Raw genomic sequence first — 22756 nt, 5'->3', positions numbered from 1 at the left:
CAATACTAAGTCACTAACAAGAAATAGAATGCGTGTATTTATGGTGCAGCATTTGGTTTGGGAATTCCCAGTGTAGTGTAGTGGATAGAGTTACGGATTAGGACTCTGGAGAATAGGGTTCAAATCCCTGCTCAGCCATGGAAACTGACTGGGGTGGTGGCAAAACTGGCAAAACCACTCCTTAAATATCTCTTACCTTGAAAGCCCTATTAGGGTTGCTATAACTCAGTTCCAACTTGATGGCACAGACACATCAGGTTTTGGCTTATTTTGAGTTATTTTTTTCTCCACTTTCCCTAGCCTTACCCTGGTAGTTTTCTGCTATGGTGGTCTTTATTTCAGGGAGCATACCTATCTCCATATAGTTTTACTTGGAGACAAAAATGTGGCACTCTCAAAATAAAGTGATTTATTGTGGAGTGAGATTTTGGAACTACAGACCATAATAAACCAGTCAGCACTAAAACAATTTAGACCACTTCATCCGCCTGTGTTTGGGAGACCAGGGGACAAGGGAAGCGATCCCTGTATTGGTTAACACGTTAGTAGAATGTCAGAGAGGTTGTATGGTGTGACTCAGCAGGCTGAGAAGTTCTCTGTCTACCTTCTAACATTTCAGATGATTCACATCACCAAGAGATGTCACTGTTCTTGACATTTTATGGATTACGACATGGAGCTGTCATCTCACCATTTAACTGAGAAGTGGGGAAAAGATGATTGCCACAGTAAAACTCCTTTTCTCAAAAAGCAATTATTGTAGTCAGACATGACCCTGAACGGTAGTGAATTGAGATTCTCAACGAGATACCTAAACCACTGACCTATCCACAGATTTTGTCTTTAACGGTGAAAAGTACACCTCATTGAGGTTCCTATTTTCAACAAATGTACCAACTTGATGAGAACATATTTTTAAATTCTTTGTCAGTGCCACTGGCTATCTATTTGCCTCTGGACACAATTCAAATTGTTTGCCTGGGCTTTTAAAGCCCTAAATAATCAAGAACCAGGTCGGCTAAAGGACTGCCTACTTCCATAGAAATTTATGTTAGCAATAAAATCAGCTTGAGAATTGTGGCTTTCAGTATCCTAAGACAGCATTCTCCAACCCCCAGTCTGCGGCACTATGCCGGTCCGTGGCGTGGGCCGGACCGGACCGCCAAGAGAGACCTCCCACTGCCGCCTCCCGTGTGCACTCACCCCCACGCCACCCGTTTGTGCTTGTACACATGCTCTGGCATGCCCACATGAGCACCGTGCTGCCATTTGTACATGCGCATGGGCCTGCGTGGGCCCATATGGACACTCGCGCGCATATGCAAATGGCAGTGCATGCTCATGTGGGCTCGTGTGCATGCAGAAATGGCAGCGTGCAAGTATGGGGGTGCCCCACCTCCCCCAGCTGGTCAACGGACCAGAAAAGGTTGGGAAATGCTGTCCTAAGACACACACTGAGTGAGCATAGATGTGTCTTTTTCTGATTTAAAGCCAAAACTCTGCTTCAGTTTCCCAATTAAGAAGTACAGATGGGCTTTTGCTGTACAATATCAGGTCGTACTCTTGACCAATTTCATCTTTGACATAATCCATAGTCTTTGTTTTACATGTTGTTCTATCATTATTGTTTCCAATCTATGCTGTTAGCTATTCTGAGCACTTTAGCGGAAGAATGGAGAAAAACAATTAACTTACTGTTACTATACTTATTTTGTGGCCATCTCAGATTGTAAGCCATTAAAACAAAACAGGAACTACTACCCTGCTTTCATATGAAGAGTCTGATAAGGAGGCTTACCAAATTCATACACCTTCTTACACTTCATTTCCAAGTCTTCAATGAGATCCTGGAGCCGGCATTGTTTAGCCAGTCTTTTACAATCATTCACATATTCGACATCTATATCTAAACGACCTGGCAAAACAAAACAAAACAAAACCAATGAGCCTTTCAATCGGTTCTTTTAGTTCACCCTTATTTCACCCGATCCACCGAGGTGCAAAATCCATTCTTATCAACCAAAGCTGCAAATATAAGCTCCAGTACCACCCTGTGGCTTTAGACAGTACTGCACTCATATACAGTGAGTGAGTGAGTGAGTGAGTGAGTGAGTGAGTGAGTGAGTGAGTGAGTGAGTGAGTATGAAGCACAAAGGTTCAACTGATGATCTACAGGCCTTGTGACATCTCTTATACAGCTTTTCAAAAATGTAACCTGAAAGAATTCTGCTTTCACTGTACTAACTTTTGCATCTGTTACCCTGTTTCCCCGAAAATAAGACTTAACCTGAAAATAAGCCCTAGTATGGTTTTTCAGGATGTTCATAATATAAACCCTACCCCCCAAAATAAGCCCTAGTTAAGTGAAACCCCGCCCTCCACCATTGTGCAGCAACCAGAAGATGATGACATGACTGTAAAATAAAACATCCCCTGAAAACAGGTCCTAATGCGTTTTGGAGCAAAAATTAATATAAGACACTGTCTTATTTTCGGGGAAACACGGTACTGCTGTACTGTCTAATTTTAAAAAAAACTTTATTGCATGTATTGGCTATTATATAAATATCCTTAAAAATGAAAATATGAAAAAAAAATCAAGAAGATTTTTGTGGACAAGTAATATGAAAAATCTATTTTTTCTGAGAAGAGAAAGAGATGAATAAAATATCTTCTAGATATTTAGTCCAAACGTACCTTTGGTTTTAAAAAATGTGAATGTATTACCCGCTCTATTAGTACATTAAAGAAAGTGTGAAAATACATTTTACAGAAGCAGGAGAAGGACAATGGCAGGCTAATATGTATTCTACCTGCATAAACTAGCCGGAACTTTCTGACCATGCCCGATGAAGGCTAAGCGACTTTCCCCTTAATACACGTGCATGCTCTCAAACACAGAAAACCTTTTATCCTGGGCTACTTCTCTGCAAGCTCCATTCCCGAACTGGTTACATAGATACAAGTCTTATAAAACATATTAGACAAGAAACAAAACAAAAATAAAGAAGACAAAAACGCTGTGGCCCTTTAAAAACTAACTGCTCTATTTTAATGTAAGCTTTTGTGGATCAAGTCTGCTTCCACATGACTATATGGTAAATATTTATAGGTAAAGGTTCCCCTGGCCATTTAGTCCAGTTGTGTTCGACTCTAGGGGGCGGTGCTCATCCCCGTTTCCAAGCCGTAGAGCCAGCGTTTTTGTCCGAAGACAGTTTCCGTGGTCACGTGGCCAGCACGACTAGACACGGAACGCTGTTACCTTCCTACTGAGGTGGTACCTATTTATCTACTAAAACAAAACAAAAGAACACGCTTTAATTAAAAAATCCTCTCATCCTTGAATGAAGACACAAACTGCAAACATATCAGAAGAGTACCCTGACCAAAAGTGTGCCACTTATCACTAGCAACCTTATGGCCCTTACTATCGTGGCATTCCATGCACCACTTGCAAAATAATTAACAATAGTAGTAATATTTTCAGGCAACAACGTTTTATTACAATATGTGAAAAAAACAGCACTAATTCCACACCAAAATACAGTGGTGCCCCGCATTACAATCGCTTCATTTAATTTTGCTTTGTGATGATCGGTTCCCTGCTTCGGGAGCCGATTCTTCGCAAAACGATGATTTTACAACAGCTGATTGGTGGTTTCAAAATGGCCGCCAGGTAAATAAAATGGCTCCCCGCTGTGTTTAGGGACAGATTCCTCGCAAGACAGGCAGCGAAAATGGCTGCCGTATGGAGGATCTTCGCTACATGGTGAGTTTTAAGGCTATCAGAACGCATTAAACAGGTTTTAATGCGTTTCTATGGGCTTTTAAATTTCGCTTTACGATGTTCTTGTTCTACAGCAATTTCGCTGGAACGAATTAACATCGTAATGCGAAGCACCACTGTACTACAGTGGGGGAAGCAGCCAGGTCTTCAGAAGGCTTGGTGAGTGAAGGTCTGGTGAAGTTCTGAACAGAGACCAGCGACTAAAACACCAGTGTCTTGGGTAGCTCCACCTCCTACACTTCTAAGCTATTATTACATATCCCATATGATGCTCAATAGCTAATCACTTCAAACCCTTTGTCCTTGTCCCCACTCCACCCCCCAAAAAGGAAGCAGCAAATTCTGATGATCTGAATGTTAAAATATTGATTATAAAGATATAGATGTATTCCTGGAACTGGATAATTTATTTCTAACAAGGAGGCAAAGACCAAGTACAGTAGCTACAGTTGTAATACGTCACAACACGCAACTAGATTTACCTGTATAGAGGTACTGCAGAAGTGAGCCAAAGGCAGCTGGGTTGATCTGTATTAAGGAATGAAAGTGGTTACAGAAAGAGGTCTCACAAATGTTGTTTGAAAGAAAAACTGGTATTATTGAGAAGTTAAACTGGAAGATACAGCAGGCCTTCTACATGGGTGAGGAATCTGTGGCCATCCAGATGTAGCCACATTCTAATCTGGATCAGAAAATGGCCAGCCTGGCCAACACCACATGTGGAGGGCCATAGGCTCCTCACCCACAGCCCAGAAGGTTAGCCCTGGAGCACCTCTGCTCTCTGTATCTCCCTTTTCCATAACACTAGCCAACAGCTCACCTCAGCAAGATAAGTTCAGATGTGACAAAAGAAAATGATTTGTGACTCAAAACATACTACAAAATGTGATGATATTATCCAGATTTTGTTCCTGTTTCTTGTGGAAAGTTCAATAGCATCTTTACTAGTTCTGCTAGCGGGAGCTGATTTAGTATTCAGACTGAACTCTCAAGCCAGTGTTGCAGATCAGTGTCCCTGAGGCAGTCTAAGAATAACTGTGTTTTTAAAATGCTAAAGCAGTTCTGATAATTATGCAGGTAATTATAGCCATGAAATCCATGCAGCAAAATGAGGTGGTAAAATGCAATACTTTTCAGACTACAAACAGGGGGAATCACACCTTGAGTGTTCTGAATAATGACATTCTCTTTTAAGTTTTTTAAAAAAATAAACAAAGCAAGGTTAATTTTACAGCTACTGAAAAGGATTTTTATCTACAAGCCATCCCTCTTACCTCCTTGAGGAATGGTTCTTTAAAAAGGACCCCCTGGCTAGATCTTAACTGCCGGGTAGGTTCATATGGAAGTCTGTATATGTGTATGTATTGAAAAAAAATCATGTATCACCAAAATTGTGCTGATCAGAACCATACAATTCAAGGGAGAAGTGAATCTGTAATATGTTCTACCAACTGTCTGCTACTTTAATTCCAAAACAAAAATGTAAGGGGGAGGATTCAGCCAATGTTTGGAGGACATGACTATAAATTGTTATTAATTATTGATTCTAAAAGAAACTGGTCCCTTCATAATTTCCTGCAGTGCATTCATGAGTCTACAGAGGTGTCAGACTACTAGAGAAAGGATTCCAGACTAGACAGACTTTTGGAATAACCAAGCAAGGTAAATCTTCCTCTTCTTTTTTTTTTCCTTTTTTAAAAAGGAGTTAATAAATCCAAGGGGACGTGATGCTACTGCCACAATCTGCAAAATGTTTATTATTATCCAAATCATTACCTTGTTCCCCTTTTGTCTTTCATTCTAATAGACTTAGACTTGTAAGTATATTAATTTATACTGGATCTACTAATTTTAAACACTCTTGTGTTCTAAATCTGAATAATCCAGGGACAAGATATATGGGAGAAGCTACACAGAAAATGCTTCTGTTCTCTTTAACTAAAAAAAGGTTCAGTCATTAATAAAACTATTCATCCATCACCCCAAAAGACAGAGAAAGACAGAACTGTTTTCATATGTACAGCTTTAAACCCCTGCTTAAATTCATGAAACAGAAGTTACAAATAGAAGTGTACATTCTGTCTTTAATGGAAAAGCATCCATTTATTTCCTCTCTTGGCCCAGTCATGGGTTCTTCTTTGCATGTGACTTGTACATGAGCAAGTTATTTTCACAAGTAACTTTGCAAGTACACACATGGGTACCCTGGACATAGTATATAAACACAGCAGAGAAAATAAATACAAAGTAATACAGAGGGTTTATAAAAGAGAGAAGCAAAATTCAAAGTTTAAATAAATCAAACACAGTGCTTATTTTTATGCACATATACACATATACAGTGGTGCCTCGCATAGTGAGGTTAATCCGTTCCAGATTAACCTCCGCTATGCTGAAGCATCGTTGAACGGGGCAGGGAATTCCATTGGAACGCATTAAACATGGTTTAATGCGTTCCAAATGGGCCGAATACTCACCGTTCAGCGATGCTTCTTAATGGCCGGCAGCCATTTTCGCGCCTCTCCCCTCGCTTAACGAGGGCGCGAAAACGCTGCGCAGGGCCATTTTGGGCCATTTCCGGCGGCCATTTTGGCCGCCGAACAGCTGATCGTTGGGCTTCGTTTTGCGAAGATCGGTAAGCGAAACGCTTACCGGTCTTCGCAAAGCGAATTTTGCCCTATTAAAAAAATGTAGAGCGATCGCATTAGCGATCCGAAAAAACGGATCGCTATGCGATTTCGTCGTTATACGGTGCGCTCGTTAAGCAAGGCACCACTGTACTTACACAGACAATAGTTGCCCTTTCTCCTACCCTCAACCCTAGAGGCTGCTGTGGAACTCTTACTGTAATGAATTTTGTGTTTAACATAAATACACTTTTTTTGGTGTGATTCCATGGGAAGTGCTTCTTTATGAAGCATAACTATTCCTCTCCACATTGCATTAGAAAGTGTTTCTGGAAAAACTGGTTTTATGGAATGAGGGTCTTCATAGAAACAAATATGCTCTGGCAATTTCTGACTTTATTTTCATGCATCAATACATACACACACACACACACACACACACACACACATATACAAAATATCACAACACTCACTTGTTTAAAGGATAAGCTTTGCCTCAGAGATATTCCAAAGCTAATCAGATCTTTACATGTTATACTCTACCTGTTTTCAGTCCATGCGGGCATAAGTGGGAATGTGGGGATGGTGCAGTAGACCCATCCCAAATATTGCAAAAAGAAACAAAGATATTAATATAGTCTTCTCTGGTTCCATACTGTTCTCTCTTCTTTATGGAAACACCTGTTTCTGGCTAACAGTAGGTACAAAAGGACCATCCTAAGAAGAATAAAACTTAGATTTCCTTACCAATGGATGCTTCAGTGCTATGACATTCTTTCCCTTCCACTTCGTGTCAAACATTTCAGCAAAATACGTACTTCGGGCACTGAGTATGCAACGATGGGCACAGAAAGACTTCCCGTGGACAATAAAGACGATATCACTCTGGTAACCCTGTTCTAACAGCCTGCAAAGAAAGTTTGGTGAGGAGAATTCAGATAACTGTTAAAATAATAAAAGAGACAGGATTGGAGGGGTCCACAATTCTGTTAAGGATTCAATACATTTTGTTTCAAAGGAATAAAACTAAGGCTCTAAAATAATATTACTAAAATTAGATTTGCACAGAGAGAGATACAACCTTACTTGCCTTTTCCATTAATACAGCAGACGGTAGCAGTCTGTTACTCCCTTGGGGCAGGGGGGGGGGCTCCACAGGCACCAATGTGCTCATGGACCCTACTCTTGGCCCCCACCAGGCTCTTTTCCCTTCTGTTTTTTTTTTTTAAAGTAAAAAAGCAAAAAAAAAAAAATCTTAGAAGGCTGGCATGCTGCAAAGTGAAATGCAAGCTTCCAGAGTCATCTGTACAATACTGCTTCTTGGCCACACATGGAATATTTTTCTTTTCAAGACTATTGGTTGCTGCCAGACACACCCTTCTTGCAACAGTTAAATATCTGCCTTTTTAGGCATACTTTTAATACCTAAATTGGGCAAGGTTCAGTCTCTCCTGAATGCTGCACCTATGTTCTTTTTTAGCTTTTAAATGTTTAAGATAACCATTTTAAATTTCTATTATATGTTCAATTGCTTTTTAACTTTGCACTTTATTGTGCTTTTAGTTCAACTTGCCCTATTTGCGAGCTGTCTTAGGTCCCCTTCTCCAGGAGAAAGGTGGCATATAAAGATTAAAGACAACGGACTTTTTCAATCAACACAATATTTCCAAATGCCAGAGCAAACAGAAAAGTTATATACTGAAACAAGGAAGATTGTGAGGTTCATACCAGTTATACTTCTTTGAGAGGACATTTCAAAATTAGGGTTTAGTTACTGAAAATGTCCTCTCCTTAGTGCATACGGTACACATTCCTAGTTTGGAAAATGCTTGGAGAAAGATCTCCATCTAAGATCTCAAAGTGTTGGCAGGCTGGTATGAAAGGCTGTGCACCTTCTGGTATGTGTCCCCAAACTGTTTAGAGCAGTGGTTCTTAACCTTGGGTTACTCAGGTGTTTTTGGACTGCAACTCCCAGAAGCCTTCACCACCAGCTGTGCTGGCTGGGGTTTCCGGGAGTTGTAGTTCAAAAACACCTGAGTAACCCAAGGTTAAGAACCACTGGTTTAGAGCACTAAAGAGAAGGATCCACACCTTGAATTGGGTTCAGAAGCAAACAGGCAGCCATAGCAGTTCTTTAACATTAAAGTCAAATTAAAACTTGAATTTGAAAATCAGAACTTGAGTTTCAAATGGAAGAATGGTATAATGAAATATGGAATATTGCTATAAATGATAAATTAACTTGTAATTTAAAGGTCAAGAAAGGAGAGGTAAATTAATTTTTATGACATACAGGGCAGATTTATTGAATATGTGCTAACAAAAGGGAAAGTTCCAGATCAGGAATCAATGCAGTTCTGGAGAGGAGAGAAATAAAGGAAGAAGAATAAAGACAATGGAAGAAGACGACTACTACAAGAGGTCCCGACTAGGGTGGTGTGGAACACAATTGATTTGTATTTTGGTTTATGTGTTTTATGCTGTAGTTTATAATAAATTAAATTAATAAATTAAATTAAAGTCATATGACTGTTATTAGCCGAAACTGTTCAAAATCTGGCAGCCAAGTTCCGTAAAACTGAAGTTTCTGAACTGTTTTCAAGGGCGGCCCCCAGTTATAAGGCACCAAAGTCATCCAAATTAAAACAAAAACAAATTCCAAGCACCGACATGGCAGGTAAATGCAAACAGAAGAGAGCATGTCATTATTTCAAAGCCTCCTAGTGAAGATGTCCTTTCATTGTATATACAACTCCTCACCGTTGAAGGAAGACATCGTAGTAGTCCCTCTTCATGCACTTTGCTGTGATCTGCTTGTATTCCTTCAGCACCCTTCGGATAGTGTCACTCAAGGCCCCATATAAACAGCGCTCCCCGTCAAAGGTGTTTGCCTCACATTTTGCACCTGCAAGGAAGGCCAGTCTGTACTTAGATATGAAGTTAATGCTGCAAGTATTGTGAAGAAACATATGGACAAAGAGGAGCTTTTCTCCCTCTGCAACACCTGAGGGCATCAACCAACGCCTAAAGGTGGAGGATTCACAACAGATAAAAGGAAGTATTTGTTTGCACAGTGCACAGTTACAGAGGACCTCGCCATCACAAGATGTTCAATGCTGCGAGTAGCATTGCCAGTTTTCAGTCTCTCATATCTTGCTTGTGGCGTCCTACAGGCAACCAGTTGACCGCTGAGTGAACAGGATGTTGAGCTAGATAGGCCTCTGGCAAAGCCTATCCAGGCAAGGCAATTCAGCAAGGCTCTTCTTAGCTGCCAAAACTCAGTATGCCTGTTGGTAAGAGTATTTCCATTTTTGATGCAGCCTGGTGACATGTATACGTCTAGAAATTAGTTAAGCAAACACTGCCACATCATCTCAGACATGCATTATTCTTCTATGGCAACCTGAGCCTGCTTTGAGTCTAAAATTCCATCTTTTTAGTTCATGCTGTGTTCTTAAGATAATCACTCAAGTACATCTTCCTCAGGACAACAGCAAGGGATGTTTACTGTGAGGTATTTTCCATTATGGAGCTCTCAAAAGCTGTGCTTGTTGCATTCAACACTGCACTGCCAGGCAGGACCTTTATTTCTTACATAAATAAGTAGTACAACTTTCTATGTCTGCCTGGTATGTCATCCAATATGATGTTAGAAACAAGGTTTTAGAGCTCTGCATTTCACTGAATGCAACCTTTACATTATTTGTAAATGTCAAATAATAAACGTAACCATTGTTAAAACAAACATGGGATTACGTAGAAGTACAGTTGCTTAGACTTTAGCTATGGAAATAATTGTTTGTTATTTGCCTTTACTGCTGTTGTTGTTTTTAAGCATAAAAGCAGAATGCAAGTGTAATAACTACATAAATATAAGCAATGAGCTAATACTGACTCAATAGTAGAAAGTCGTAACGAATGTAGGGGAGGGCATGATACTGCTGCTGGATGGGTGTCTGCTGGAGGGGGCGGAGCCGCGGACTACAGATCAGCTGTTTGTCCAGGAAACGAACCACACTGAACTGCCAAATCAGCAGTTCATGCCAATCTCTAGCAGAGATAAAGTAGAAACTTTCTACAAATCTGCTCTTGCCCACATTAATAACTTTGGCTTTTAAGAAGCAGTACAGTGGTGCCTCGCTTAGCGATTGCCTCATTTAACGATGTATTCGCTTAGCGATGAGGTTTTTGGAGCGATCTTGTGCTCCGTTTAGCGATGTTTCCAATGGGGAAATTCCGCTTAGTGATGTTTCCTATGGCAATTTTCGCTTAAGGGCGGTAATCCGTTCCCATTGGAACGGATAATCCGGTTTTCAATGCATTCCTATGGGAAATGCTGTTTCACTTAGCGATGTTTTCCCATAGCAATGTGGGTTTTTTTGGAACCAATTAACATCGCTAAGCGAGGCACCACTGTATAATAATCCTCTGAGGAAACTGCTAGGTGAAAGACTAAATGGTGGCAGAGTTTTAAAACCTGGAAGCCTAGACAGTTCTGCAAATAAAAGTAATTACTGCTGGTTCTAAGACTTTCTACTATTGAGTCTATATTGATTTATTACTTATGTGTATTTGTTACTCTTGCATTCTGCTTTTCTACTAAAAAAAAGCAGTAAAGGCAAATAACAAACACAATTATTTCCATAGTTAAAGTCTAATTAATTGTACTTAGATTTTTACTTTTTTAAAAAAGGGAAAAAACAAATTAACATATATATTTGTCAAATAAAATGAGATCAAGAAGACTATTTTAAAAATAGCAGCCCTTTACACTAGATAACATCTCATTCTAAAAAGGCTAACACCACAGGATTCTAACCAGTTCTTCATTAATACTACTATCACAAAGGAAAGCCTATCTTGGAAGAAGCATAGAAGTTCTTTGCCCAATAGGAAGCAAGAAATCCAATGAAGGTTATGCAGCTCTCCTACACAGCAGGACAGCAAACGGGTTCAACATGCTGCCATTTCATGGAGATAGGGGAACACAGATTTTGCACATATCGTCCAGGAGGAAGAGGGAACCTATCAGCTTCTCTTACCACTGGCCAGAAGGTAGCGTACAAGTTCTTCATGCCCACAGAGACAAGCATAATATCTGTAAAGAAGAGCAAATATATTGCCAGAAATATATTGTTAGAAACGAAAACTTTACAAAATGCCTAAAAATGTCAGTTTCCAAAAGTCCTTCCCCAATAACAGCTTTGTAATGTAACGGAGAACCTAGAATCACATGAATGACTAACCCCTTACACAAGAGTGATCTAGTAGGTTTAATAATGCTAAAGCCTAAACAAGTATGGGGGGGGGAGCAATTTTCCCATGTCTTCAATTCATATGTCTCTCTTTGGGGACAAGAGCCATGAAGACTTATTTCCAACTCTCTTTTCCTCAGGGGTAGAAAGCCTCACAGAGGATGTACTTTGGAAGGGGCAGGCATAAGAGAAAGTGGACTGAGCATGTGAGATAGGCCATCGGTCAAAATTCTTCAAAGGCGCTATGCCAAGGACCACTGGAGACCACCCCCTCTTGTAACAAACAAAACAGAGCTCTAGATTAAAAGTAATGCTAAAAGGCTGACACTGTAAGGCCATGGTGAATAAGAAGGGAGTATCAGATGTCATCGAAGAGTCACCCAGCTGTAGATTAGCTGGGGGGAAACAATGCTACAAATACAAAAGCTCTTTTCCTAGGAAGGTGACAGGATATTAAGGGAAGGCCTCAAACGATGACCTGAAGTAGGAAGATGGGAACATTCATGCAGCAAAAGGGAGCCCATTAGGTTCCAACCTATGAGGTCTAAATAGGCAAAAATAGGATATTGCCTAGAAACAGAACGGCACCTAACACAAATGGTCCAAAGACAATAGAAGTGCTTAATATTTCGTGAACACAGTATGCCACTCCAGAGATGCCTACGTTAACTAGTCTGTTATGGCAGAAATTTTGTATCAAAGGAAAAAAGCAAAGCGTGCTGCTTAAATACTGCCTCATAGTGCTTAAAGCACTTTCTGGGCAGTTTACAATTTAATTATAATTACCCACTCTCAGCAAGCTGAGTAGTCAATTTACCGATCTTGGAAGCCTGGAAGGCTGATCAAACCTCAAACCGGCTATCTGCAATTGAACCCAGACCATGAGCAGAGTTTTGGCTGCAGTACTGCAGTTTAATTACTGCACCACAAGGCTTTCACTTATCAGGTATGCTTTAGGGTGACATACGTTAGGGACATACAGAAGGGTGATTCATGCTTTGATGGCATGTTGGTGTTGGAAAAAGGACACTAGATTAGATGGATCTTTGGCCCAATCAAGCAAGGCTCTACTTAACGTTCTATTAAAATACTTAACACATTCTGCCACAAAAGCAGTGGCCATGGACTCCATTGCCATCCAGAAGCATCTTCTAAGGCAGAAAAAAGTATTGCCAGTGGAAGCAGTCAAGAATAGACAGCATGGCCCAACTGGGTGTGATCATATGGGATTACAAGCAAGAGCAGCATGCAGGATACGGAGTAGTAGGCATCCTTCAGTCTCGAAAGACTATGGTATCGTGCTCTGTATGGAGGACTTGGAACAGCGTCTAGTGTGGCTGAGGAGGCCAATTCGAGAGTGACAATCCCTTCCACACTGGAGACAAATCCAATCTGTCCCCTGTCCAGCTCCCTGGTTTTGCTTCCTTTGTGACTTCCTCTTTGCCTCAGCCTGCTGGACAAGGGTCTCTTCAAATTGGGAGAGGCCGTGATGTACTGCCTGCCTCCAGGCTGAACGATCAGATGTCAGAGTTTCCCATCTGTTGAGGTCTATTCCTAAGGCCTTCAGATCCCGCTTGCAGATATCCTTGTATCGTAGCTGTGGTCTCCCTCTGGGGCGATTTCCCTGCACTAATTCTCCATATAGGAGATCCTTTGGAATCCGACCATCAGCCATTCTCACAACGTGCCCAAGCCAGCGTAGATGTCGCTGTTTCAGTAATGTATGCATGCTGAAAATTCCAGCTCGTTCTAGGACTACTCTGTTTGGAACTCTGTCCTGCCAGGTGATACCAAAAATCCATCGTAGGCAGCGCATATGGAAGGTGTTCAGCTTCCTCTCCTGCCGGGCACAAAGGGTCCAGGACTCACTGCAGTACAGGAGTGTGCTCAGGACACAGGCTCTATAGACCTGGATCTTGGTATGTGTTGTCAGTTTCTTATTGAGCCATACTCTCTTTGTGAGTCTAGAGTACATGGTGGCTGCTTTCCCAGTGCGTTTATCCAGCTCGACATCTAGAGAGAGGGTGTCAGAGATGGTTGAGCCAAGGTACACAAAGTCATGAACAACCTCCAATTCTTGTGTGGAGATGGTAATAGAGGGAGGTGAGTCCACACCCTGGCCCATGACTTGTGTTTTCTTCAGGCTGATTGTTAGTCCAAAGTCTTGGCAGGCCTTGCTGAAACAATTCATGAGTTGTTGGAGGTCTTCAGCAGAGTGGGCAACAATGGCTGCATCGTCTGCAAAGAGGAAGTCCCGCATGCATTTCAGTTGGACTTTGGTCTTCGCTCTCAATCTAGAGAGATTAAAGAGCTTTCCATCTGATCTAGTCCGGAGATAGACACCTTCTGTTGCAGTTCCAAAGGCATGCTTCAGCATGACAGCAAAAAAGATCCCAAAAAGTGTTGGTGCGAGGACACAGCCCTGTTTCACTCCGCTTCGGATGTCAAAGGGATCTGATGTTGAGCCGTCAAAAACTACAGTGCCTTTCATTCCATCGTGGAAGGACCTGATGATGTTAAGGAGATGAGGTGGACATCCAATCTTGGGAAGTATTTTGAAAAGGCCATCCCTGCTAACCAAGTCAAATGCTTTTGTAAGGTCTATGAAGGCCACTAAGAGTGGCTGTTGTTGTTCCCTGCATTTCTCCTGCAACTGTCGGAGGGAGAATACCATGTCAGTGGTGGATCTATTTGCTCGAAATCCACACTGTGATTCCGGATAGACTCTGTCTGCAACCACCTGGAGCCTCTTCAGCACAACACGGGCAAGCAGCTTCCCTACAACGCTAAGAAGAGAGATACCACGGTAGTTATTGCAGTCACCCCTGTCACCTTTGTTCTTGTACAACGTGACAATGTTTGCATCCTTCATGTCCTGTGGTACTCCACCTTCCCTCCAGCAGAGACAAAAGATTTCATACAGTTCGGTGATGATGATCTCCTTACCGCATTTCAGCACTTCAACAGGGATGTTGTCCCTTCCAGGTGCCTTGCCAGAGGTGAGGGAATCCAAGGCCGCATTTATTTCTGCTAGGGTTGGTTCGCTGTCCAGCTCTTCCAAGACAGGCAGGCACTCAATGTTATTTAATGCTTCTTTGGTTACTACATTCTTTCTGGAATATAGCTCAGAGTAGTGCTGCACCCAGCGTTCCATCTGCTGTGCTCGGTCCTGGATGATCACACCTGTAGTAGACTTCAAGGGAGCAGATTTCTTCTGTAATGGACCTAAGGCCTGCTTGATACCATCATACATTCCTTTGATGTTACCTGTGTCCTCTGCTATCTGTATCTGAGAGCAAAGCTGAAGCCAATAGTCATTGGAGCATCTCCTGGCAGCCTGTTGGACTTGGCTACGAGCGGCTCGAAGAGCTTGCAGGTTGTACTCGCTAGGACAGGCTTTGTATGCTGCTAGAGCTCTTCTCTTATCCTCAATGGCTGGCATTAACTCCTCCGATTGGGCTTCGAACCAGTCAGCCATCTTTCTGGTCTTCTTGCCGAAGGTGGACAAGGCGGTGTTGTAGACAGTGTTCTTGAAGTGTTCCTATCGTTCAGGTGCATTTACATTAGCTGGACCTGGAAGGGTTTCCTCGAGTGCTTGGGCAAATTCCTTCACTTTTCTTTGATCGCGAGTCTTGTTGATGTCAATACGTGGTCTTCCTTCCTTTTTCATGCGATACAATTTCTTTGTTCGCAGTTTTACTCTACTACACACCAGGGAGTGATCAGTATCGCAATCAGCACTCTGGTAGCTGCGTGTGATCGTCACACTAGGAAGGCTAGAACGTCGAGTGAGGATCAAATCGAGCTGATGCCAATGCTTGGATCTTGGATGTCTCCAGGAAACTCTGTGTTGCAGCTTCGTATTAAAGAATGTGTTGCTGACACAGAGACCATAGTAACAGCAAAACTCCAGTAAGCGTTGGCCATTTTCGTTCATTTTTCCAATGCCAAAACGGCCTAGACAAGTGGGCCAAGAATTGTGATCAGCACCAACTCTAGCATTAAAGTCTCCAAGAATGAACAGTGACTCTCTTTCAGGGACTTTTTTGATAGTAGCTGCCAGATCGTCGCAGAATTTGTCTTTCACTTCTGTAGTGGATGACAGTGTTGGTGCATATGCACTAATGAGGGTTACTGGTCCTGCTGATGAGTGGAGCTGCAGAGACAGGATTCTTTCACTCCCCACAGTGGGTGGAACAATGCATCTCAGGAGAGTGTTTCTGACTGCAAAGCCAACACCATATTCCCTGGTCTCATTCGATGGTTTTCCCTGCCAGAAGAATGAGAAGTTTTTTTCTTTGACAGATCCCGAGTCTGGCAGTCTTGTCTCTTGCAGGGCAACAATGTCCATCTGCAGTCTACTCAGTTCCATATCAATGACAGCTGTCTTGCGCACATCGTCTATTTCTTGCAGGTCGTTAGGAAAGCCGTAGTCAGGAAAGCCAGGGGTCATTGTCCGTACATTCCAGGTGCCCAGCTTTAGGGCAGAAGTTTTCTTATGATTGTTGCATGGTGCACAGTTGTCGATCTGCTTGTCGGGTTTCACCCTAAACCCCACGCACCCCGTGAGGTTAACAGACCGTGGCGAGGTAGCACCTTACTGGCTGGGGGCTGCCCAGCTTAAGGTGGGCGGTATCTACCTAGTGAGGTGCAATGACCTCTCCCACCGTCAGAAGTAGCCCCTGGCGTCCTGCTCTACGCCAATTGAGCAGAGACTTATAACCGGTAACTGCTACTTCCCGTGTTGTTTCGACGCTGTATGCGAAGCTGGAGTGTCCTCTCCAGAGCACAAAGCCTGGGTAAAATAGTATGGAGGATAGGCTGTTACCCAAGCAGCAAATCCCCCCTCTCCACATCGCTGAAATGGTCCAGTGGAAAGGCAAGAGCCAATACAACTGGTTCCAGCAACGTCGCAGGAGTTGGCAGAATGAAAGAAAATGCCTCCGGGACTCCGGCTCCAGATTTTGCCTCGAGGTTATCTCCTGAAGCCCTTTCCATAAGTGGATATAGCCACAAGGCAGTGGAGGTTTAAATTTGGAGTTTCCCTTCTCCTAGATGGGCTGCCTTCCAGGGCTGACGAGTCCCACCTACCCGGCCTGCTCTTTTACCAAATTAAGTAAGAGATAGGATTAGGGAATTTCATGTGACACACTCTCCTCCTCATTCTCTTTTTAAAGCTGAAATTCTGCCCTCCTTCAGGACATAGGATACGGAGTACAGTATACTTTTTCTTCAGAACAAAATATCCACAGCTGAGAAGGGAAAATGCTGCAAAGCCTTAAAATAAAAATTTCTAAAAATACTATATGGATTATCAAACAGCAGGTCTCAAAGCAAAAGCACTCACAAAGGGGTACTGTCCCATTTATCTCGGACATTGATTTCAACATCTCTCTGTTCAAGAAGGTATCTGAAACGAGAAACAAGGAAACAGATTTAATTTATTGAACTGACTTCAGGTACAGCTTCAGCATCGTTTTGCAATTTTTTTTTTTAAAAAAAGCATAATATTCTAGTCCCTCTATAGAAGAAAAGTGAAACTCCAGCAAAACCTTCCTTTTTGGCTGATAAGCCCAAGGTGCTGAGTTATTTTCTGCCGGATCTTAAGAATGACAGCTGAAAGTAAATCACAAAAAACCAAAAGCAAAGTGTGTTGGTTATATACTACCCCACAGTGCTTCAAGCACTCTCTGAATGGTTTACGTCAATTATGCAGGCTACAAAGTTAATTTTTTTTTTGATACTGGATGCTTCATAAGCAAAATGTTTTAACGTTGTGATCAGTACTGATTTAATTTTAGTGAGTGACATTGTATGCTACACTGCATTTGCTGTTATGTGCTGTCAAGTTGCCTCCACCTTATGAAAACCCTATGCATGAGTAACCTCCAAACTGTCCTGTCCTCAACTGCCCTGCTCAGCTCTTGCAATCTCAAGCCTGTTGCTTCCTTGAGGGAGTAAATCTACCTACCTACCTACCTACCTACCTACCTACCTACCTACCTACCTACCTACCTACCTACCTACCTACCTACCTACCTACCTACCTACCTACCTACCTACCTACCTACCTACCTATCAAAATATTTCTGTCCTGCCTTTCTCCCCAAAAAGACCCAAGACAGCTATTTGATCTTGTATTTGGTCTTCCTTTTTTCCTGCCTTCAACCTTTCCCAGTATTATTATATTTTTCCGAGAATCTTGTATTCTCATTATGTGTTCAAAGTACGAGAGCCTCAGTTTCATCATTTTTGCCTCCAGAGATAGTTCAGGCTTAGTTTGCTCTAGGACCCACTTGACTGTCATTCTGTCAGGGCTAAAACAAAATAAAATAAAATTAAACAGTGGTTGTTGTAGGTTTTTCAGGCTTTTTGGACGTGTTCTGAAGGTTTTTCTTCCTAATGTTTCACCAGTCTCTGTGGCCAGCATCTTCAAAGGACAGGAGTTAGAACTCTGTCTGTGGTCTGGTGTAGTGTGTGGGATAGTGGAGTATTTATAGCTGTGGGATCAGCTTTTTGTCCTTTTCAGGAGATTGGGTGATTATGGTTATCAGGGTGTTGTTGTTTTGCTATGGGTGTACTGTCGTAATAAGAGGGGGAGATGATCTGTCACTTTGATTGATGGGTGCTGTTAGCTAGTCTTTTGGGTGCAGTGATCACCGGTCCTTGTGGCTGGGTAGAGTTCGTTGACCTTTTGCAAGCTGCATTTTTCATGAAATTCTGTTTCAAAACACAGAAGTACTGGACAACATCAGCAATAATTATGTTTGACTACACAGGGAAGCTACTGAAATCCACAAACACCAGCAGAGCTTCAACAAAAAATAAGAAAATCTAAAACTCAACAAAGTCTGGCTCCCAGCACTGAAAAATATAGCCTGCAAAAGGTCAACAAATGGATTCTGGCCCTGAAAGCCTTCAAGAATACAAAAATTAAATACATAAATTAAATACAGTGGTGCCTCACTTAATGGGCGCTTCGTTTGATGATGAAATTGCTAGACATCGATGTTTTGGGGGGGAATTTCGCTTTGCGATGATTGATTCCCTGCTTCGGGAACCGATCATCACAAAGCGATGATTTTCGGCCAGCTGATTGGCGGTTTCAAAATGGCCACCGGGTAAACAAAATGACCACCCGCTCTTTTCTGGCATGGATTCCTCGCTGCACAGGCAGCGAAAATGGCCGCGCTATGGAGGATCTTCGCTGGACGGTGAGTTTCAAGCCCCTAGGAACGCATTAATCGGGTTTTAATGCATTTCTATGGGCTTTTTAAAATCACATTACAACATTTTCGTTTTACAGCGATTTCGCTGGAACGAATTAACATCGTAATGCGAGGTACCACTGTATAATGCTGGAGTAGGCGATGCTTTTGGTAGACTTCTAAAACATCAGTTTCCAAAGAAAGCCATGTGAGAGCATATATGCACAATGCCTGGGTTTCTTTGCTTGAAGAACTGGGGTGTGATATCCAATCAACAACTACCTGAGCTCTGGTTGTAAAACTACACTTCCAATGCAGTCTGTGCTTTTTCTAACCTTCCTGTTAAAAACAAGCCTGGCACAACCATCTACAATGAAGTTTTGGGACTCTAATATCTCTGCACTGTCTACAAGACACCAGTGCATGCTTGAGAAAGTCAACTTTAATTCACAAAAACTAGTAGACAGTATTTTTAATGGTCTAATAAAGTTATCACCTACTCTTGCACTGTATTGTGTAAGGACCACACATTTCACGTAAATTACTGTATTTTTTGCACCATAAGACTCACTTTTTTCCCACAAAACAGGGGTGTGGAAAGTCTGTGCGTCTTATGGAGCGAAGAAAACAGATTATATTTTCCTGTTTTCTTCTCCTAAAAAATTGGTGCGTCTTATGGAAAGGTGCGTCTTATGGAGCGAAAAATACGGTAAAACAGTTTAAAGAAATCATATCTTCTCCAAAGTGGGGTAAATATATTTATTAAAGACCTTGATGTGCCATTTCTTCTCTTGTAAGTTCATGTTTTGGTGCTCTGGGAGTATCTGAAGCTGTCAGCTGTTTCACAACATGAAACTGAACTGATAGCCTAGAAGAGGCAAAAATGTGTTTTTCTTCTTACAAGCATTACAAAGAACCTCCTGTTGCTGACATGAAGCAACGTGGTAACAAGTCAGTTTATTACCAAATACATAGCAATGGTGAGAAGAGGGAAGGTTGGCTAATATACAGACTATCAAAAAAGCTTTTCCTATTATTACAACTATCACAAAATAACATGTGACTATAAAATAATGTTCTGTATTGCTATATAGAAGATAATAAGCCTCAGTGCTGTTTACAGTCAATTGGAATAATCTGATTGGACTGGAGTGGCTTTGCCACTTCTTTTAAAGGCTGAGCAGAAATGAGAACCAAGCCCTCCTAGGAACCCCAGTCCCTTACTCAAGTCTATAGGACGACTCATCAGATAGTTCACATTTACTGCAGCATAAAAGAGCTACCCACACTAGGTATCCCTTTTACACTGCAATAGATGTTAATTATATGATCAATGCCAAGATGCTTTGTGTTATTACTCAACATTGCTTTGTAAACAATTACTGGAAAGGTTCCGTATATGTAGTTTAAACTTTAATTTGCACCATCTGCACTTCATTAATTTCACTTCTGTCTAACCACACTATGAACAATCCCCCTCCCCATGCCTGGCAACCGGTTCTGGGCAGCTATATGTGTCTGCCTGCTTTTCCTAGATCTAGGCACACTAGCCTACAAAAGCTTATGTCGCAGTAAACGTGCCCGCCTCTATCCTAGCACACACCAGGCGAGCGACTCGTTCATGTTTTCTCTTTTCAAGCCCGAGTGGGAGGAGCGGCTTGGCCAAGGTTATGGGAAATCCCCTTCTAGGGCACCCCTCTGCACTCTTACCAGTTTCGTGTGCAATAACCCAAAACATCTCCTGTCGTTACCCTGTTTCACCCCGTTAAAGAAAACTTTGGTACAGGAGCTGCTAAGAAGCAGGAGGTAAACACGCCTGCTTGAACCAGCGGCACCGCCGAGCAATGTCTCAGACGAGAGCGCCTTCTCCGGCCAGCTCCTTCCCAAGCCGTGCCTCTTTAGGAGGGGAGCCTTCCAAGCGCTCTGGTCCCGGTCAGCCTAGGGCACCAGCCAGCCAGCCCCCCGCCCCCCGCCCGGCTCAACTTTCCTCGCTCTCCCAGCGCCCCGAATAGCTTCTCTCTCGCTTGCTCCCACCCACCCCGCCGCCGCCGCCGCCGCCGCCGCCGCCACTCTGGCCCCGGGGGCGCGGGCCTCACCGCACTCGGCCAACATCGCCTTTCTTGCAGCTGATGAAGAGGTCGCTGGTGTCCATGGCTCGGCGGAAGAAGGCGCCGCATTGACTCGGCCTGCGGGACGGGGAAGGCGCGGGAGTCCTGGGGACAGGCCGAGCCTGGGAAGGGCGGCAGCCCGGGAGAGCCCGGCTTCCGAGGGAAAGACGGCGGCCCAAGGGCTGATAAGGGTGAAGGCCGAGCCCGCTGGTCCTGCCGGCGCCCGCGTCGCTTTGCCTCCCCGCCTTCTCTCCTGGGGACACAGCAGCGCCCCCCCGGCCCGGCCCGGCCGCGCCGTCCCGCCCCCTTCTCCGCCCCCTCGGGCGGTCTCGACAGAAGGCCTTGGGAAGCCTGGCTACGGCTCCGGAGGGCGGAGGCGGAGGCGGGCTCTCCGGGCTCTCGCTTGCCCTGCGTTAAGCCATAGGTCCTCCCCCGCCCCTCGGTGCTGGGGGCCGGCGGCCACCCTGGAGCAGCCGTTTGGACTGGATTGAGGGCCAGGGCCGGCGCAGGAGCTGCTTAACCCGCCTAGCAGCCTTTGTCTTTGACCCGGAAGCTTGGTCTGGGAATGACTGAGTGCAGACGTGCATAGTCGGCTGGACTGAGGGTCAGGGACCTTTGCCCGCCCGCAGGCCTTCTCCGTGGATTGAGGTCACCGCGCGTTGTTTCGGGGCTTCTGTCGTCCCGAGGTCGGAACATCGGAACTTCATGGCTGTAGGGAGTGAGTGAGTGAGTGAGTGAGTGGGGAGTCCGTTTCGTCAACAAGTGGAAGAGGAGCAGGCGGGAAATCTTAACACTATCAACCTCTGCTTCTCTTGTGTGAGAGGCAAAAGTGGTCTGGGGTGGGTGGGCTTTGTCCTAAAATTTATCCCCGTTGCATATTTTGCAGGGGGTGAGATGAGGCTGGCAGGGAGGCAGACTGAGTCTTCCGTCTTCCCATGTTAGGCTCTCAAATATTATAGCTTGGAGTTTATTTATTTTTTAAAAACCTTGTCCTTTGTATTAGTTTTCCATTGAATGGGGCTCAAACTAGCCAAACCAGTTAAACGCAAAATAAAGTACAGAATACCAAAATATAAGGCGTGTATGTATATTGAACCCATAAAACATGTGAAGCCTGCTCCCCAGTAATGATGACTCTTATCATGAAAGAGTCTATTGTATTTGAGGCTGCAAATAAAACAATTAATCAGGAGAGGTTTGCCACTCATGACTTTATTCTTCTTGTAGTGGGGTTTGGATGGTTCTGTAGCCAGCATTTTCAGGAAAACATCGCCTGGTGGGATTTTGGGCATCAGAAACAGAATCAGTAGGAGAAAATGTTTAAGGCTTCCAGCTCTAGCTTTTTTAAGAGAATATGTGATACCAAACTCATGTTTCAAAGACAAAATAGGCAAGTTCAATATTTTTTGCTCTTAGTCCGCCTATATTCTCAACACTATGCTGGATATTTCATTTTCCAGACAGAGGACTCAAAATCAAAAGCTGATGTGCTGCTATAACTTCTTTTCCTCCTTGGCAGGTAATTCCTGGTAAGAAACAAGTTGAAAGACAGCCTTTCCCTGGTAGACCTCTATGGTAGAAGGCTGCTGTTGTGGTCAAGTGATGTTTTGAATGTTGAATGAATAATGTCCCATTTCTGTCTATTCCAGTTATCGGTACATCTTGGCTGGAGTACTAGTTTGCTGTCTTTTAAGCTCAATAGAACCCATGTATTAATGGACTGGAGGACTGAATTGTATTATTCATATGGATGAATTTATTGTTTATGTGA

The 22756-nt window shown here is 43.1% G+C and overlaps 1 protein-coding gene across 5 annotated transcripts in view; it reads right to left on the bottom strand.

The window, feature by feature from the left end:
• The window catches only part of ABTB1 (ankyrin repeat and BTB domain containing 1), a 49658-nt gene extending 28262 nt beyond the window's left edge, over nucleotides 1–21396 (bottom strand). Inside the window, exons 1-7 of one of the 5 annotated variants that reach the window (XM_020798061.3) lie at nucleotides 20974–21396; nucleotides 17017–17079; nucleotides 11457–11512; nucleotides 9175–9319; nucleotides 7162–7321; nucleotides 4270–4315; nucleotides 1799–1915 (exon numbers count right to left, since the gene is read on the bottom strand). In XM_020798061.3, the coding sequence (XP_020653720.3) occupies nucleotides 1799–1915; nucleotides 4270–4315; nucleotides 7162–7321; nucleotides 9175–9319; nucleotides 11457–11512; nucleotides 17017–17079; nucleotides 20974–21029 (643 nt within the window). In that variant the 5' untranslated portion in view covers nucleotides 21030–21396. Of the gene's footprint in view, nucleotides 1–1798; nucleotides 1916–4269; nucleotides 4316–7161; nucleotides 7322–9174; nucleotides 9320–11456; nucleotides 11513–17016; nucleotides 17653–17744; nucleotides 19341–20973 lie in introns of those variants that run through there. The other 4 variants (XM_072989543.2, XM_020798060.3, XM_078385253.1 and 1 more) reach the window with 4 other exon arrangements.
• Nucleotides 21397–22756: the final 1360 nt, after the last annotated feature.

Source organism: Pogona vitticeps, chromosome 2 (assembly GCF_051106095.1).
Source record: "Pogona vitticeps strain Pit_001003342236 chromosome 2, PviZW2.1, whole genome shotgun sequence".
In the NCBI taxonomy this organism is placed as follows: Eukaryota; Metazoa; Chordata; class Lepidosauria; order Squamata; family Agamidae; genus Pogona; species Pogona vitticeps.
The sequence above is the reverse complement of the archived record's forward strand: the minus strand, read 5'-3'. Positions and strand labels throughout refer to the sequence as shown.